An 18,866-nucleotide genomic window follows, 5' to 3' on the forward strand; every position below is an offset into this window, starting at 1 on the left:
CCTGGGACACTGTGGGCCACAACGTTGATGGGGCTTCAAAGGGTTCTGCCCCCACCCCACTTTGATACTCCTGCCCTCCCACAGCCTCTTCCTCGGGGCCCTCCTCTTCAGAGTCCTATAATATGGGCTCTAAGAAAGTCGGCAAAGAGGAAGTCCCTGGCCACTCACTGCAGACTGGGCCACAGCAAAAAGGAGGTGAACCAGACCAAATCCAGGGGACTTTGGCCTGTGTGCCCCTCCTTGGGTGGGAGCCCCCAGCAGGTGCCCCCCCCATCCTGCCCAGGAGAAACCCATGAGCAGGGTTTGTGGGGAACAGGCCCCTAAGCCTTTGCTCCCAGCAACTGATATTCACAGATATGCTGCCTCTGATGAGGGCCAGATTATATGGCCATTAGGAGCAGTAGCCATTCCAACAGGCTGGAGGCGCCCAACTTCTCTGAATCAGGGGACCCCATTCCCTTCCCAAGAAGGTTTCAGGGGCCACATTCCAGTGTGGGGAAGGCCAAAATCCTAAGGGGTGGGGCCAAACTACCCCAGATGCCAGCATATTTTATCTTAAAGCCCAGTAACTGAGCCATTTCAGCCACTCAGAATGGGGAAAATGCACAAAAACTGGGACCCGCCCCCCCCGAACATTTAGTGGTTGTGGGCAAGTGAAAGAGGACATTGGTTAGGGTTAGGGTCTGCAAACTCTGGAGGGCTGGATTGGATCCCAGGATCACCCCCAAGTCCTCCCAAGCTACATACTCCTGTGGTAGGTTCTGCCTGTATGTTTCTACAGAAAGCGCAGGCATTACAGATGCCAAAAGTCCTTAGAACTTTCTCTTATCCAAAGGAAACTAAACCTTCCAGTACTGACCCAGGATTTCTCATAACTTACAGGACACAACGATGGATGTCTAGACAACGTGAAGAGAATATTTTCTGTACTGAAAATGCTTCTAAGGACAGCAGAACAGGCAGAAAGTAGGGACTTAAAAGCCCCGATATGAGTAGGTATATCAAAAAGTGTTGAGATGGTTGAGATTACCAGGCTGTGCAAGTCCATGGTTTGCTTGGATTGCTATGGAAAGTTTGCCATCAAAGCCTTTTAGGGATTATGAACATTGTTGATACGGTAGCTTTGGAAAGTCACAGTGATTCAGTGGATAGAGGGGGGATGCAGACTGGAGAGAGCTGTTTGTGTCCCTCATTCCAGCCATGAATCACACTCGGTAAGTTTGTGTCAGCCACTGTTTCTCAACCTGACCCTCTGTTTAGTGTTGTTGTGAGCTCAAAATTGGGTAAATCATATCAGTCAGTCCTTGTACGCCAACTGAGTTGTCATTTCACATCATGTGATGTGGCAGCTCCTCAGCCCACATGCTGTACTGTAATTCACACATAGGTAGTCCTGTAGACTTGTCCTTGGTGACAAAGCGTGTAGTCGAAAACACCTCCTGCCTTTTGCAGTTATTTTCCTATAAACCAAAACATGCCTGAGCACAAAAGTACCCCAGAATCTCTATAGGAATGTTATATGGGGTACTTTTATACCCCAAACAATAAGCAACAAGAAGGGAAAAGAAGAAGTTCAGTGCAGATTATCTTATTCTCTTTTAAAGCTAAGATTCTTAGCTAAAACCTCCAGCAAGCAGAATTTACATCTGCGGAAGGAAAACTTTGCTATGATTTTTAAAAATTTAGTAGGACAAACTATTGTTAGGCAGAAAAAAGTCAATGGGATAAGCACTGTTGGGCAGATTTTCTGATTTGCACAGCCTCAGAAAGGTTTAAACTTTAAATTACCCATAGCTGCTGAGAGTTGAAAGCCATTCTTGTGTTGACTGCATCTCCTACGGGGGGCATTCAGCCCAAATAGAGGCTTTTCATATGTAGCATTTTTGTTGCTCAAGGCACTCTTGTCTGGGGTCAAAAATGACCCCCAGTGTGACTAATTCTAGGCCTTTTGTTGTTGCAGTCTCCCTGAAGTTAGGGCTATAATAAGTATATAAATGTGATAGAAAAAAAGAGTAAAGATAGTGTAATGCAGTGGTGGGCAGACTGCAGGCTATTGGTTTAGCTGAGCTCTAGCTAAATTTGTACAAGAGACCAGTCGTCTACCAGGCCAGAGAAAAGTTCAAACGAGTAGCTAGATGCTCTCTGTGTTAGTAGTCTGATGCAAAATTCAGGCACTGAAACCCTTGAATCACTTACTCCCCTCCTCAGTGAGTCCGCATATATTAGTACAAATCTGCATGCAAGAGTCACGCTATGCAGTGTTGACTACATAACATGGACATAACCTAAGAGGAGCCGAGTGTATTCTGTTCAGACAGTGACCGACCCGCTGTCTGTGGGAAGCTGACAAGGTAGGATATGAGTGTAATCGCACCCTTCCACCCATGTTCCCCAGCAGCTGGTGCACACAGCCACCCTTCCACTAGTACTAGAGGTAGCATAGAGCCATCAGGACTAGAGCCGCCTTCTCCTCCATGAATTTGCCCAGTCCCTGTTGTGAACCCTGTTTAGGCCATTCACACTCAAGTCCCCTGGAGACTTGGAAACAAGTGATGCTAGTTTTACAGGTGAGAAATACAGAGGCTGAGAAAGAAGCAAAAGGTCAGTCCTGGCTTTTCTTCTTTATAGTTGCAGTTTTGTAACTATTAGGGGTCATAAACCTGAAAGCTACTGAAAACTATCCGGATAATAGCCAAGGGATCCCCTACCCTTAGCGTGCAATGCTATACCTAGTTAGACAGAAGAAAAAGTCCTACAACTCCTAGCATAGCTGGCTGAGGCACGCTGGGAATTGTAGGATTTAGTCTGTCAAATTATGCATAGGTCTGCGTCCTTAACATCGCGGGCAGAATGCCTTAGTTTGTTGGATTTGAATGTCTGCTTTGCTGTAAAGGTCAGTTACGTGACTTATCTCGCCTACTTTGCAGGGTTGTTGTGAACACAACAACTGGGGAGGTTGTTTACAATATGCTCCTTAAAGGAAGGGTGGAATAACTACATCAAATACCGACAAGCTGAAAAGAGCCACGCCGCCTGAAACGAAAGGTCCATTCACGCAGCTTCCCCAGGATCCCGCAAACCAGGCGCCCCGGTTCCTCAGCGTGTGCGGCACATGGGCGCCTGTCTCCTTTGCCGCCAGGAAATATCTTTTCAGATCCAAGCACATGCTCAACATGGAGCTTCCATCCTTCCCTCGCCTCGCACACTTTAGAGCCTTCTTTTCAGGGGGTCTCCAAGCGCTCGGCATGCCCAAGCCCCGGGCCAAAGGGAGAAACGAACCCCAGCAGAACCGGGGAGGGGCGGTGGGTGCGCAGAGGAAACAAGAAGGCTCGCTAAAAGGCTTCCCCAACGCGGAGTGCAGAACAGGGGGAGAAAGAAACCCAGCAAGCCGAAACATACCCGGCTGTTGCCATCTTTTAATTTAATTGTGTTTTATTACATCATCGTCATCCAGGGCAGGCGGGGAGCGTTTCGTCCAAGCCGCGTGAACGCTTCTCGGCGCGGTCGGCTCTTTGGAGAGGAGCCCTCAGCGGCCGCGGCGCTCCGGCTCCGCGCCTCGCTCCTCCTTCCCTGCTCTCAGCTAGTCGGCGGTGGCCGCGGGGCCGGCTCGTTATTTGGCTAATTTTTCTATTGGCGGGGAGTTGCTGGGGTGCGGGGGAGGAGGCGGCTCGGACCCCGAAGGAAAGTAAAGTGCGGCCGGGCACTTGCTCTCTCGACGGAGGGCCGGGCCTGCCCCTCCTGCCCTCGCAAGTCCGGGTGGGGTGGACTCGCGCAGCACATGGGAAGCGGCTTGCAAGCCCGGCGGCGGCGGCGGCGGCGCAGCGGTGGAGGCGGCCGAGAGCGGTGCCCGTCGCCTCGGTGCGGATTTTGGTGAAGCCCGAAGTTCCTCTTTCGGGAGCCGGGCTCCTGCCCGCCGTGCCGCTCTTGGGAGACACACAAGCACGCACACACACGGTCTGTGTCATCGCGCCCAGCAGGGGCGAGAGCAGGGGAGGAAAATCCCTCCGAGCCAAATTTGGCACTGGAGGAGGCAGCATTAGCAGGACGGCGGCGGCGGAGAGGACGAGCAGCACGAGCAATGCCGCCTCCGGGGCTCTGTGACGCCCGCTGAATGAAGCGGCCGCCGAGAAGCAACGGATCCACCGCGAGCGAGCGAGCGAGCGAGCGAGCAAGAAAGGCAGGCAGGCAGGCAGGCAGGCAGGCAGGCAGGCAGGCGCCGCACTACAACTCCCGGCTGCTCGGGCTTGCCATGCATCAGCAGGACCGTCGCCCTTCCGTGCTCGGCCGCTGGTGAACCCCCCCATCGAGCCACCCCTCCCGGCGCGCCCGGGCTCTTCCTTCCTCTTCCACCCTCCCTCCCTCCGCTCTCTTTCTTGCACTCTTTCTTTCTTCCCTCTTTAAAATGACGATCGGTTTGGCCGGCTCATCATGGCCAATGGGACGGGGGCGGCGGCGGTCATGCTGAAATGCGTGGTGGTGGGCGACGGGGCGGTGGGCAAAACTTGCCTGCTCATGAGCTATGCCAACGACGCCTTCCCGGAGGAATACGTGCCCACCGTCTTTGACCATTACGCAGGTAAAAGGTCCGGGGACGGGAGGACGGCGGGGGGGGGGGGGCGCCAGGAAACGTGGCTCGGTCGTTCTCAAGTGCTGAGTAAGGGCTGTCTCTGCCCGCCCCCTCCCCACGCCCCGCTCGCCCCGGCCGCCTCCAGCCCTCCCGCTCGCTGCGAGAAGTTCAGAGAAAAGTTTGCTCTCCTTCCCCCCTCCCGGCTTTTTGGAGAGTCCCCCGCGGCCGCGCTTTTTCCAGTCCCTTTGGCTTCCCCCTCTCGCCATGCTTTCCCCCATTCGTTTTCGATTCCCGCTCTCTTCCCCCCCCCAGCCTTTTGAGATCCCCCCAAAACCATGCTTTCCCCCAGTCTTTTGAGATCCCCCCAGACGCGCTATGCACCTCCCGCCAGTCTTTCTGGATTCAGCCCCCCTCCCCTCCAGTCCCTCTCCTGCCTTCCGCTTTGACCTTCTGAGACGTGCGCCTAGATTTTTATTTCATTCGTACTTTCTTGGAACCTTTGCAAAGCTTTGTCCTCGATGGCCCTTCCCCGAAACGTGATTCCTCTGCCCTCGACGGCCGAAGTGGCTGGTGATGGCGGGGAGGTGGGAACGGTTTGGACTGACCACCTTAGATCCCTGCCAGAATGATGGAAGAAGGGCAGGAATTGCCCCCCTTTCCATAATAGGTCACCTGAAAGGGAAGCAAAGAGGTGGCAATGGCTGTTAGGGAGGGTGGAGGGGGTCTGAAGCAACACTGGATAGGACTTTTTGATATTCTGTGACTCAGAGGGGAGGGTGAATAGCATAGAGGGGGAAATACTCTTTTGGAGAGGAGCTGAAGAACCCTCAGCACACCTGCGCACCCATTCATCCCAGGTATGGGCACCAGCATGTTTGTGTGCTGAGTGATTCCAGGGATTCAAATGGATCCTTCTCGGAGTCCCAATTAGGCCCTGGGGGTTTGGTAGATACCCACACCCCCTCTGCTGACCCTCACTCTTTCCCCTCACCAGCCAGATTGTTGGTTTCCCAGCTTTCGTGCAGTTTTCCCCATCCAAGAAAGGCTGAAATGGCTCCCCTAACACAGCCATAGAGTTAAGCAAAATGGTTCTGATGCCTTTTATTCCTTTGGCCCCACCCCTTTTGGCCCTGGTCCAGCCCATAGTGGCTAATTTTTCTATTGGCGGGGAGTTGCAGACTTTGATCCCTTTTTGAAATTGAATTTGGCCCTTGGACACCAAGTGGGTCAACATCTCTCTTATAGAAACATGGAGTGAGGATGCCGTTTGTATTTTATTTATTAATTAGATTTATATCATGCCTTTTTTCTTTCAAAGAATTATATGCAACTGACACAATTCTCCTCTCAGTCTTATCCTCACAACAGCCCTGTGAGGTAGGTTGGGCTGAGAGTCTGTAACTGGCCTGAAGTCATCCATTGAGTTCCCCTGGGACTAGAACCCAGATCTCTTGAGCCCCAGCAGCCCTCAGTGCCACGCAGTACAGTCCTAAGGGTGTTTAGATGGAAAAGTTGTATAACTTTTTTCTGTCTAAACTTTTCCCTTTCTAAAATATGCATAGGATCGCACCTTTAAACATGCATAGTTTGCCCCTCTCTTCTGCTTTGCTCCTTTGCAAGAATCTTTTGAATGTCTATCTTGCAGAGATGCAAGGGGCATTTTCGAAGAGTAATTTATTTTATTTTGTTGTCATTGCTCTGCCCCTTTTAGGCATCTGTACATTTTGGAATGATGAGTCTGGATGAGTAATGCACGCCACTCATTTGCAGTGTGGTCTTGTAGAGAAAAGGGGGGGGCATCTGTGTCTGTGTGTCCCCCACCCCCTGGTGCCTGGCTTCATTTTCTGTCTTTCTCTTTGCAGTCAGTGTGACTGTCGGTGGCAAGCAGTATCTCCTTGGGCTCTATGATACTGCAGGACAGGTAAGTCATTCAGTGATCCAGCAGCTCTGCGCAGGAAGGAAAATGTATTGCCTTAAAGAGAGAAAAAGCAAGAAAGTATTCAGCATATGGTGTTTTCTAAAGCTTTGGCTCTTTTCATGCTTACTTACACACACTGAATTATTCAGAGACGTCTGTTTATGTCGAGGTGTCTCACTACAGCAGCTTGTAATAATCGCCTCATTTACTGCCTTGTCACGGATCTTTGGAGAACGAACCTGCTTCCCCTTGGCTGCCCCCTCCCCAAATTACAAACAGCTCTGTTATAGCATGATCCAGCCCCTATCGTACCATGAAAGCAAACAGCCCTATGAGATACTTTTATTTTTAGTTCCAAATGGCTGGGTCTTCTTTGGAGTTGTGTCTTGCTTCTCATTGGTGAACGGGCAACATGAGCCTCTGGTCTGATTGGTGAATAATGGCATCATCTAGTGTTATGGGAAGGCATTTTGTCTGGATGTGTTTATTGCAGCCCAGGGATGCATTGCCTTCCATCCTGAAATCATTCCTTTGAGTCAAAACATTTGCAAGGAATGACCGAATAGTTTTCGAGCATGAGACAGGTTACCTCCCCTCTCTTCCAAGCGCATCTGCCAGGAGAGGAGAGAAAAGCAATCAGGAAATCCCAAACTGCAGCTTTTGCATCCCAGTCTGACATGATGAATAGCAATAGCCACTGACTGGTGTTTCCCAGGTTGCATTCTTCTAGACATCATGGTATGTGTTTTTTGTGATACTGTAACAGTAAATTTACTTGGTAATGAGCCAGAATGCTTTAAAATACAGGCATCATCAAGGATGCTACCTGGCTCCAGAATAGTCTATCCAAAATATACTTGGAAGCAAGTTAGTGGATCCATAATATCTGGCTCTGAAATGGTCCTTCTAAAATATATTTGGGAACCAGTTTTGCTTCCTTAGTATCTCTGTGCATCTCTGACTGGTACCAGATCCAATTCATAACAACACAAGAGGGGATCAGACAGATCCATCTAGACAACCTGGTGCTCTTTGGATGTTGTGGATTTCAACTCATCAACCCCAGCCAGCTGAGCTAGGAGTCAGCAGTGCTGGGAGTTGCAGGTGAAAACATCTGGAGGTCACCAGGGCAAGGAGGGAGGGTCTGAATTATCATCCTGTTTCCCATGGAGGTCAAACGGATGCCTCTGGGAAACTCACACCAGGATGAGAGGCAGCTGCTCTGTCCCACTCAGGTTTCCTAGCAACTGGTACTCCAAGGTGTACTTCCTGCAATAGATAGTCATTGTGACTAGGAGCTGTTGATAATCACATCCTCCATGAGTTTGTCCAGTCATCCTTTTAAAGCCATATAAGCCAGATATCACTGCATCTTTTGAAGGCTGTGGCTTCCTTGATGGAGTCAATCCATCTAAGTATTAATGGCAAAAAATACCTCCAAAGAGATTTTTAAAATAGTTAACCAGGAAGAAGAATGTTTTAAAAGACAACTCTAAAATTATTGATATTATTATTATTTATTTTGTTTCTGTACCTTTTCTAAATTAAAAGGCTTGAGAGAACACAAAGGTACTGAAAAGACAACCGAGCAGGTACCTGGTGGACCCCTCTAGTGGGAATTCCATGAAAAGATTTGCTCATGAAGAACCACCTTTCAAAACTCCATATTTTATTTTATTATGCATTTAATATATTTATATCATACATTTTTCCATTCAAGGAACTCAAGGCAGTTTACATAATTCTCCTTCTCCTCTCAATTTTATCCTCACAACAACAGAGGCAGGTTGAGCTGAGAGTTTGTGACCCAGTCAGCTCCATGGCTAAGTGGGTCTAGAACCCAGATTTCCCAAGTCCCAGGCCCACACTCTTAACCACCACATGGTACTTGGGGCAGGGCCTCCAGCGATGATCTCAGCGCTTGGGTCAGAACATATGGAAAGAAGTAGTTCTTCCGAGGCTGTGGTCTTCAGAACCACCACTTTGACTTGAAGAGATACGTACTAGCCAACCAGTCTTCTGATTTGAGTATGACGTAGCTTCATATGCTCATCAGGGTTCTTGGCTCAATAAAATTGTTGGTAGCATTTATGGAGAAAAGAAGGACAAAAAGATGACTGGGATCTACTGGCAAATCTCTGGGAGACGTGCAAGTGGATCATTAATATGACTTAACTATTTCTGTCCCTCCTGAGACAAAACAGCGAAGAGGACCAGTAGCAGCTTTTTGCGCAAGCTCTCAGTACTTGCAATGAAGATTCCTGGCCTGAGCACATGCGTAGAGGTTAACCTTTATCCTTCTCTAATCTTCAATTTTAATTAACCCAAGATTTGCTGCTCTGTCAGTTGGATACATTCTTCTGCCACTTTGCACATTTGGATAGGAGTTTGCTGCCCATACAGTATAGAATCATAGAATAGTAGAGTTGGAAGGGGCCATGAAGGCCATTGGGTCCAACCCCCTGCTGGTGCAGGACACCAAGTTACACCATCCCACTCAGATGGCTATTTAATTTCCAGTTAACCTACAGTTAGTTTTTAATTTAAATGTGGGTTCTTTGATCAACAGTTAATGTATAGTTTCTTGTTTAGATGTCATTAACAAGCACCTTAGCACAGCTAGAGATTTCTTATGGTGATGGCATGTGCTATGGCAAATTGTGGGTCAATTAACCCACAGTTTGATAGCAGCCTGTGATGGGCCCTGTGTCAGTGTCCCTGAGCCAGTTTGCAAATGTTTGGCTCCAGTTGGCAGATGTTAAGCTTCTAGCAAAATTAACCCTGAAGGAGATCCTACTGGCCTGAAGTTTGCCGACCCATGTTGCCTATAGCAGGGCTGGACCGAAAATAGATATCCATATGTTTTTGGCCTCAGCTCCCAGAAGCCCTGCCAGCATAGCCCATGGTTAGGAATGCTGAGAGTGAAGATCCAAATCTCTTTTCTTCTTGTGCAGATTAAAAGGGAGCCTGAAGTAAGACTGAAGGGGCTCCTGAGAGCATGGACACTCAGCCTCTGTCTCTTCCATCCTCCTTAAATCAAGGGAAACCCTTCCAATTTTGCTGATGGAAGTCTGCCTTGCATTAGTGTGGCTGGAGGAAGCTAGAAAAAGGGCTATAAACAGTTGCTATTCAGTTAAACAACTGGGTGGATCCTTTGATCTGGTTTCCTGGGGCTGGCATGTTGTCCCATTCACGTGTGCCTCCAGTAATCAGGGGTGCCCCTTGTGTGGCCACCATCTCTTAGGACAGATGGAGAACATAATAGCTAAGGGAACTGGGGGTCTGGTGGTGGTGGCAAAGAGGAAAGATGGGCGCTTGATAGGCTGGTGGGAGAGATTTTACCAAGCTAGAGGTAAAATCTCAGGGAGTCTGCTGAGACCTACAGTGCCCCGGAAGGTTTCTGAGAAAAGAACTAACAAAGGACTTTAGCTTTATCTTTTTTAAATGCTAGATTTTTGTTGCCACTTTCAAAATACTCTTTAATATTTTAATGTTGGTTATATTTCTTTATTGTTTTATTACATATGGTATCCTGATAACCTCAATTATAGGGTAATTCATAATCCTATAAGGAATCACCCTATAATTGATGCCTGGTGAAGGGGGGTTCAGTCCTCTTAGCTGCCCTTGGTGCAGTGAGTGAAGAAGGTGGCGTATTAACAGAGAAAACACAAACGTGGAGGAGACAATTCAAGAGGGAAGCTTTTGCCTTCACCAACTCCAGTTTATATAGCCATTGTCTTTCAGGGTGTGCATCACTGCTCAATTTAAACTGCTCTTGAGTCCCAAAGTTGTGTCCCCACAGCACTTTCTTCTGTGCTTCTTCAGAGGAAAGCAAAAGTCATAATAAAGAAGAAATAAGACCTTGAGAAACAAAATCACTAGTAAAAGTGCCACATCAGCTTCAGCATCTTGGGAAATAAATAAGAATGATGAGGAACTGCCTGCACTGCTGGGACCTTCAACAAAATGTTGTTGTGTATCCATAGCCCTAGTTGAAGGCAGGAGAGGAGGAAGACCAACTGGGAGATGGATTGATTCTATTAAGGACTCCAGAGCCTTGAGTTTTCAAGAGCTGAGCAGGGCTGTCAAAGACATTCATTGATAGGGTCATCATGAGCTGGAGATGCCTCGATGGCCTGTTACAACATCTTTAGTCCAGAACAGGGAATGGGAACCATGTCTTTCTCCTGAGCAATCCACTCTGTTCTGCCCTGCTCTTTGGTTTCCATTTTTTTCTTTTCCAGTTCTCACTTACTGAGCAAGCGCAGTCCTCAGTGAACTGTGTTCATTTCCAATATCGGAGGAAGCTTGTTACAGCATATAAGATTATCCCTGAGTAGTCTGGAAACATGCAACCCTTAAAACAATCTGATGAAGTAAGCCAGAATTAATATCCCTCTATTACAGATATGGAGGGAGTTGAGGCCAAGAGATAATTGTTTGCCAAATTCACCCTCAATAAATTCAAGAAAAAAGATGAATTGGAAATTTCCAAATAATTGAACAAACGTGGAATTAAAAAGTCATGAAGGATGGATGGATGGATGGATGGATGGATGGATGGATGGATGGATGAATGGATGGAGTTTCCTCCTGAATTGCCCTTCTCTCGGTGGGTGCTCAAGGCAATTTACAATAAAATTACAACCAGCATTATACAACAATTCCCAGCAAAATTAAATAAAACTAAAATGCATATATTGCAATACAACGGGAACATACTGCAAGTTAAAGGCCTTTAAATTGCTTGTCCTGCAAGAGAAAGGAAATCCAAACAGTTGAGGTCAAAAGATCTGATCTGATCTGTAAGGTCACAAGACAAGTAGAAAACCAGCCCTTTGATAATCAAAGTTGCCTTCTCAAACCGTTTCAGATGGCAGCTCAGTAGCTCCCAACCACTGATTTATCTTAAGGTCTTACTGGCTTGAGGCCAAGCTGGTACAAGGGGCTTATCCTACCCCTACTCCAGGCATCTATTACTAGGATTGGTTTCCCTGCTTCCTTTCATGTCAAAACCAGGAATTTCTCCCAACGAACATGTTCACTGGGGGTTGGAATAATGTCTATATTTGCAGTTTGTCACATGCCTTGGGGAAGTAGCTGTTCCCTTAAGGGAAGTAGCTAACCCGGCCTTCTGCTTAAACTGACCTGTGACATATGAGTCTGTGTGGGCAGATGGATTAGTAACACTTCTTAGGAGTTGATTCAGCTTTTGTACTTCATCTGCAAGGCTGATTAAGCAGAGGGAATTGGGCAGCACAGTCTCCTCCAATCTGCTGCGCTCCAGATGTGTGAGACTGTAGTTCCCAATTCCTAACCAATGTACTAGGGGAAGCTGCCTTACATGCTTTGGCTCACAGACTCTGTCTGGCCTTGTATACTATAAAGTGACTTTATTCAGAGTGTTTGCTCTTCATAATTTTAAAGCTGAAAATAATGTTCTCGAGGGAGGGAAACTATGCTCTGTAGCTCCTGAAAAGTGCGAACGTTCATTGCTTCTTTCGGGAAGCTGCTTTCTACCATTGTTTTCCCCCTTTGCTGCTGTTCTGGTGCCTCTCCTCTCTGTACCCCACCCTGGGAAGGTTTATCTCCCTTCCCTGGATCCTACCCAGTTAGGTATTGTGTAGTGAATTTGATGAGATGGGAACAACATCATGTAGATAATCAGATGTGGCTATGTGCTGATCTCACTGATGGCAAACTACCAGGTAGAATTAAGGCAGTTGCCTAGAGCAAACTTCAAAAAGAGCTAAATGTCTTTCTCTCCTTTGTTCTGTTAGCACAGCGGCCAACCCAATGGCCATGGGAAGGTCACAGGTAGGACAGGAATAATCACAGGGGCTGATCTAGCCAGCTAGGTTCACCTTCCCTGATGCATGCCAAGTAGACCTCTGAGGATGCCTTATTGGCTGTTTTGGGAGGCAGCATTAACTGGGCCTTCTTGGTTGGGGCACCCATCTTATGGGATGCTCTTCTGTTGGTCTTCGAGACAGAAAGTGATGAGCTTTACATGCCTCTTGAAGGCATGTTAGTTTTCAGTAGGCTTTCCTTGGCTTGTACTAGATTAGGATATTTTGTACTAGATTAGGCTTGTTCTATTTTATTATTGTCTCTAATAATTTTACTGTCTTGTGGGATTTCCCCCCTTAGGGTATTTATGTGATGATTATATTCTTTATATTTGGAACCTCTTTTAGGATATTATGTTTCGTAAATGTTGTAATATTAATCAGAATAGTAGTAAAAAGAGTTGTAATAGAAGCAATAACATTTATCTGTTTCTTATATTTATGTCCCTTTTTTTAACCTTTCAAGGTAGCTTACATACTTCTCCTCCTTTTAGTTTTATCCTCACAACAACAACCCTGTGAGGTAGGTTGGGCTGAGAGTCTGTGATTGGCCCAAAGTCACCCAGTGAGCTCCAGCTGAGTGGGGACTAGAATGCAAGTTCTAGTCCTGAGTTCTAGTCCTGCACTTCCAACTGCTACACCACACAAAAATGTTACAGCCAGCCAATGTATTGTTGCCATTGAGATTACTCAGTTATTCCCAGGTTGTTTCTGCTAAAGCCCATCCCCATCTTGGTTTTCTCCCTAAATATTTCTAATGTATATTTCTGCAAACCTCAGGATTCCTCAAGACTGCTGATAACTTTCCAGTTTTGCTAGGCTGGAGGTAGCTTGGCTACTGGCTACATAAGGATCCATACTCTGAAAATGAATATCTAAGAAGGTCATACTTATTTCCTTGCAAGTTCTAAACTTGCTTTCCTCCTTTAAGAACATAAAGTGCATTGTGTGTAGCTTAGTTGGCACATAAAATGGTGCTGCTCCTTGGATTTATTACATCTAAAATATGCATGCCTTAGTTGTATTCAGAGGATAATTGCCAATTCACCCTGTGCTAGAAATGGAGCAGCAAGCTGTTGTACTAATCATATTTTGTTTTTACCTATTGGGAAAATAGGGGGACCAATTTCCCTATTTTGAAAAGGTTTAAAACAGAAATAATCAACCACAATAATCAACCCATATTATTGTTATTAGGTGGGCATTAAAACACACTGACTAATTAAAACCAACACCAGCATCCAATTCTATAAGATAAAGGCAACCTGAATTTAAACTTCCATAATCCAAGTCATATTAACTGTGGCTTCTTGGAACTGTAGTCCAGAGCAGCTAGATGGTATCAGTTACCTCCCACTGCCATATGGTGACAATGTTCCCACCGCTCTTTGACTACTGCAACGTATTCATGGGACTGCCCTTGAAGAGTATCCAGAAACATGAGCTAGTGCAAAATGCAATGTCCAGGCCAATGTATGGTATATACTTTGGAGACCTTATGCTCTTGTTTTGAACCAACTATGTTGGCTTCCATTTTTTTTTTCTAAGCCCAATTCAGGTTGCTGGTTTTGATCAATAAAGCCATAAATTGCTTTATGGCATAATACCTGCAGGTGGCACAGTAGTTTAAACTGCTGTGCTGCTGGGCTGGTTGATCAAAATGTCGCCGGTTCGAATGTGCACAATGGGGTGAGTTCCCGTTGCTCCGTCCCAGCTGCTGCCAACCTTGCAGTTTGAAAGCATGCAAATGCAAGTAGAAGAAAAGGTACCACTTCGGTGGGCAGGTAACAGTGTTCCGTGCACTTCAGTGTTTAGTCATGCCGGCCACATGACCACGGAGACTGTCTGGGGACAAACGCTGGCTCCCTCAGCTAGGAAACGGAGATGAGCACCGCCCCCTAGAGTCAGGTATGACTGGACTTAATGTCAAGGGGAAACCTTTATAATACCTGAAAGATCTGCTTCCTTATTAACTTTTGCCGTGCTGTAAAAATTGAATTGTTATGTTGGGGGGCCTATGGCCTCTGATGGATTTTAATATTTCTAAGCTTTAAAAATGGTAGTATGCTTTCATATGGCTGAATTTTAAAACAAATTAAAAATGGTACATCACTTTTTTTAGATAATTCACTGCTTTCTGCCTGCAAAACAAAATAGTGATTATTATATACATTTCATGTATAAATAAGTGGCATTATTTGACTTGGTTCACGCATACATGGTTGTTTTAATTGGATATGTCCCTTATTTTATCTCATTTTATTATTATTATTATTATTATTATTATTATTTGTTTCTAATAACTGTTCTGTGGTTGGTTGTTGTATTTATTGTTCCTATTGTTAGTCTGGTTTTATAGCAGTTGTTGATTTTAGCCACACAGAGAGCCTTATTATGGCTAATAGGCCACCATATAAATTGAACAAATACATAAATAAATAAAAATATACCCTTGAGTATGGGATGTCATTAAATCATGGGTTCTTGTTACATTATGGTTTAACTATGGGTTGTTAATCTCAAGTGGTGAAGAGTTCAGAACTCAACAACAAGCCATGGCGTGTCTTCCTAGGTAGTTCACAGTTAAGTCATAGTTAAACCTTAGTGCAGGGTCCTTACATAACAACAACCCACAATTCAACAACAACCCATACTAAATCCATACTCTGGGCTGTTGTTATGTGTGAACCTGGCATGCCTAGGCTCCAGCCTAATGAAATCAGGTTCAAACAATACATGTTTACAGTATACATGGATTGTGATTTGCTAATTCTTGATTTTCTTATACAGTTCTTATAAACCTTTTTGAAGGAATAAAGTGCAGCTACTAAATAAAGTGCAACTACTATAAAGTGCAGCTACCTATTAAGACCCTACATTACAAAGTATTTTGCATTTATAAGCATTTTTCTTATTAATGGAAAATGCTTTCATAATAGGAATTTCCCTTCTTTGGAAAGATGATGGGGGGAAGTAGCCCTGGGGCAGAATGAAAAAAAGAACACATTTCTATTCTGTTTGTTTCTGCCCTTTGTGAGATCTAAGGATGGATCGGTTTAGGTTTCATCGTGGCATTGGTGCTGCTGCTTTAACTTTGCTATGTTTTAAGAACATTTGCTTTGTTCTCACTTTGTAGACTGACTCAGAAACTGTGCAGAATGGCAGGGCAGGGGGTTATAAAGCCAAAAGAATGATGTCGCTCGAGTGCCTTCTTGGGAAACCTAAGTGTTTATTGTAGCGTGAACTTGAGGAGTGCTGGGAAACGCTGTGGGAGTAGCAGGCTGTGCCGTCCTCACGCCACCTTCCCGCTTGCCAGGCAAGCAGCGGTTTCTGGCTGTTGGTGAAACGTGGGTGAGTGTTCACTTAGTGATATTGTCTCCTCTCGTAGCCTGTAGCCTCCCGAGTATAAATATTCAAGGCTCCGTGGAGCAGAAAATAGCCAGTACACCTGCCCATCAAAGGAAGCGTATTTCATGCTGCAGCTGTGGGGACGAGTTCCTATTTCTAGGACGTGGGTGGGAAATGCCACTCTCTCTGTTGCCAACACAGAGCAATGCTCGGGGCGGCGGCGGCGGCCATCCCATGATCGTGTGGCGCAGAGGGAACCTGTCACTGACCCTAGGAGTGGGCAGGCCTCGCTGACACGGCCAGTGGTCACGAATGCTGGGACTTGTCATTCAAAACATCTGGAGTGCACCAGACTGAGGAAAGACAGAATGGATGATACAGGAAGTGCAGTGTGGGAAAGGGAAGCAAAGAAGTACTACGATTAGGCCATGTTGCCACCCTGAGGCCTGTGCTTTAGGCCTGGTTTGAAAACGGAGGGTGCAGTCCCATCAGCCGAGACTGTGATAATTGGAGGCCCTCATGCTCAGAGACTTCTGATCATTCAAGACGGCAGGAGGAGGTTACCTCCTCACCTTGCATTTATCATTAGGTGAGTACCTTTGTAGCCGAGGTGCTTCAGGATGCTCATATTCTGAACTCTCAAGTCCCCTCTCTTTGCACCAGAATGCCTGTTTGCCCCTCTCTGGGCTCAGGAAACGGTTCTGTTGCTGCTGACTGCAGTGGGTCGAGAGAGCAGAGGTGGATCTCGCAGCTCCCCTTTCCAGGCTTAGAACACTGTCTCTGCTTCAGTCCCAGGATCCTGTGGCAAAGAAGACATTGTTATCCCTCTGCTTTTGTCCTGCTCCTATTTATACAGTTCATATCAATCTGCATAGTTCACCCTCCTGACAACTTGGTGTGGTAGGTCATAATTATTTTAAAGACAGGGGACTGAGTCTAAAACAATCCTGTGTCTGGCTAAGCAAAATTGCCTGCAAGTGACCACAAAAAAACTTTTGTAAAATTGAAGAGTTCCCTTCCTCCTCTAATCTAAACAGATCTAATTAAAATCTGCCAGCGAAGCCTTGCTCTGGGTATTTTGGTGGAGGGAGCTGGATGCTAGAGTTCCAAAACAAAACTATGCAGTTCCACCAAAATATGAGACCCATATTACTCACCGAGGGTAACATCTGTAATCAGGTGAGTGCAAATTCACTCATGAATCTGGGGGGACTTGCCCTTTCTTTCCTCCCTGTTGCCTTCTGCATCCTTCAGATATTCACTGCTGGCCTCCCGCAGTTGGATGCTCCAGCAGCTTTTTTGTTGCTTTACGTTCTTGTGCAATTGCTGCCATCAAAGGCTTCCACTGGAACTGGAACCCTGAGCATCCTTTTTGGAAGTAGCACTTTCCATGTTGGAACTTATTGGCTGCCCTTTTATTCCCCTGGCTAGTTTCTTTCCTCTTCCAAAAGCATTCCCATCCAGCCAGGGACTATGTGGTGAGCATCATGATGTGATAATGTTTGTAGCCCATCAGATATTGCAGTGTGCCAAAGGTATTGAAGGCCCCTCTTTGCATAAGGTTGCAGCTTCCATGGAGGACAGTATGCACAGAACTGTAGGTGTGTGGGCTTCCGTGATGTGGATGCCCACGCTTCATGCATCGAGTTCAAAAAATGGGACCAGGCCATCATACAACCATGGAGGCAAGCCCAGTGGGACAGTCCTGCTGCTCCTTCCAACATGTGGATCCCACTCCTCCACGTAATGCTTGAAGGGAGTTTCTTTGAACATAGAATCATAGAACAGTAGAGCAGGAAGGGGTCAGAGGGCCATTAGGTCCAAGCTCCTGCTCAGTGCAAGATTTCAAGTTAAGCCATCCCTCTCAGATGTTTGGCCAGTAGTTTGAGTTCTTAGTTACGGCTGGAGCAAACGGTGTCTTTCTGTGAAGTCCAAATACGAGTTTTATCAGATTTTATGGTTGGGGGCTGGTGCTTCAGGGCTTGCCTCAGAAGCAGAATAAATTACGCAAAATAACTTTAAAAATACAGAAGATATTTTTTCTAATTGGCATGACTTGGAACAGTCTCAGAATTCAGCTTTCCTTGTTGCAGTATTTGTTTAATGTTGGCACAAGCTTTTGTTATGTTTGTGTGTGTTTGTGAAGATCATGGAACCCTGTCTTTTTTCAAGAATGTTGTTTCAGTTTGCAAAACTGAGTTTACCCCGAACACAGATGGGAGCGCAATTTCATGTAAAAGTTTTATGCATTCCCAAGTTTGTGTTCACATTCAGAAAATGCTTTTAAAAAGAAGCACTTTGAAATGTGCATTCTTCAAAAATACATACTTTCATGCTCTAGTCAATGGTAGAAAGCTGCATGGTTTTGAAAAATGCACTCAGAAATGTATACATTCCCTATTCAAAAGACATACTTTTTCTATGCAAAAAGCCTATAAAAACAGGTCACAAATTGCAATGAAAGCAAGACTGACTGAGCTGCTAAGTCCAGAGAATGTTTGCAAGGTCAAACAGTTCAAGTTTTCCCATCCCTAGCTCGTCTTCCTCCACCCAGTTTTTCAAAGGCTTCCCATAGCCTCTAGCAATACGTTTTATTTGTATAGCCACTTTCAAAAGAAAGCATTCTGTCAACTCAGTTTCAAATGCAGGAAATTACAGACTCTTCTGCAAAAGAGAAGGAAACAATTCCTTTCCTTAGCACCCTCAAAAGGTCACCCTGAAAATCTCAAGCTCCAAAAAGATAAAAAATAGAAGAATAACCCAGTGATTCATCCTGAATTGAGGATTTTGGAGGTTCTCATTAGCTGGTGCTGCTGTGGAAAGAGATTATAATGTGGGTCTGTAAGAGGGACTGTACCCTTCTCAAATAGCCAAACTTGAGTATATAGCAGTTCTTCCCAGATACCCTTTTTAGCCATGGTAATGGCTACCCTTCAGCACATGAAGGTTGGCTTTCTTCAGCAGCTCTGACCGATATCTATTTTTGGTTCCCCTTCTAAAAACAGATGGTTCTGATTGAGAGCCTTCTCTCTTATGATTCCTCGCCTGAGGCTGCGAGAGCAACAGATGGTTAGCAGTGTAGCGATTAGAAAACCTAGAGATGTTTCTCCAGAGCACTCTGTCTTTTTGTGATCTTTAACTAGATTTCCCCGCCCCAGCTGGTAGAGCCTTTGTTTTTTGA

General features: G+C 45.9%; 1 protein-coding gene across 1 annotated transcript in view; it reads left to right on the forward strand.

Annotated features, from left to right (window-relative positions):
• The first annotated feature begins 3,975 nt into the window (after positions 1 to 3,975).
• RHOQ (ras homolog family member Q) overlaps positions 3,976 to 18,866 on the forward strand; it is a 33,156-nt gene continuing 18,265 nt past the window's right edge. The window contains exons 1-2 of the mRNA XM_044428554.1: positions 3,976 to 4,576; positions 6,430 to 6,488. Of these exons, the coding sequence (XP_044284489.1) occupies positions 4,429 to 4,576; positions 6,430 to 6,488 (207 nt within the window). The 5' untranslated portion in view covers positions 3,976 to 4,428. The remainder of the gene's footprint in view (positions 4,577 to 6,429; positions 6,489 to 18,866) is intronic.

Source organism: Varanus komodoensis, unplaced genomic scaffold, assembly GCF_004798865.1.
Source record: "Varanus komodoensis strain SLA01 unplaced genomic scaffold, ASM479886v1 scaffold2, whole genome shotgun sequence".
Classification (NCBI taxonomy): Eukaryota; Metazoa; Chordata; class Lepidosauria; order Squamata; family Varanidae; genus Varanus; species Varanus komodoensis.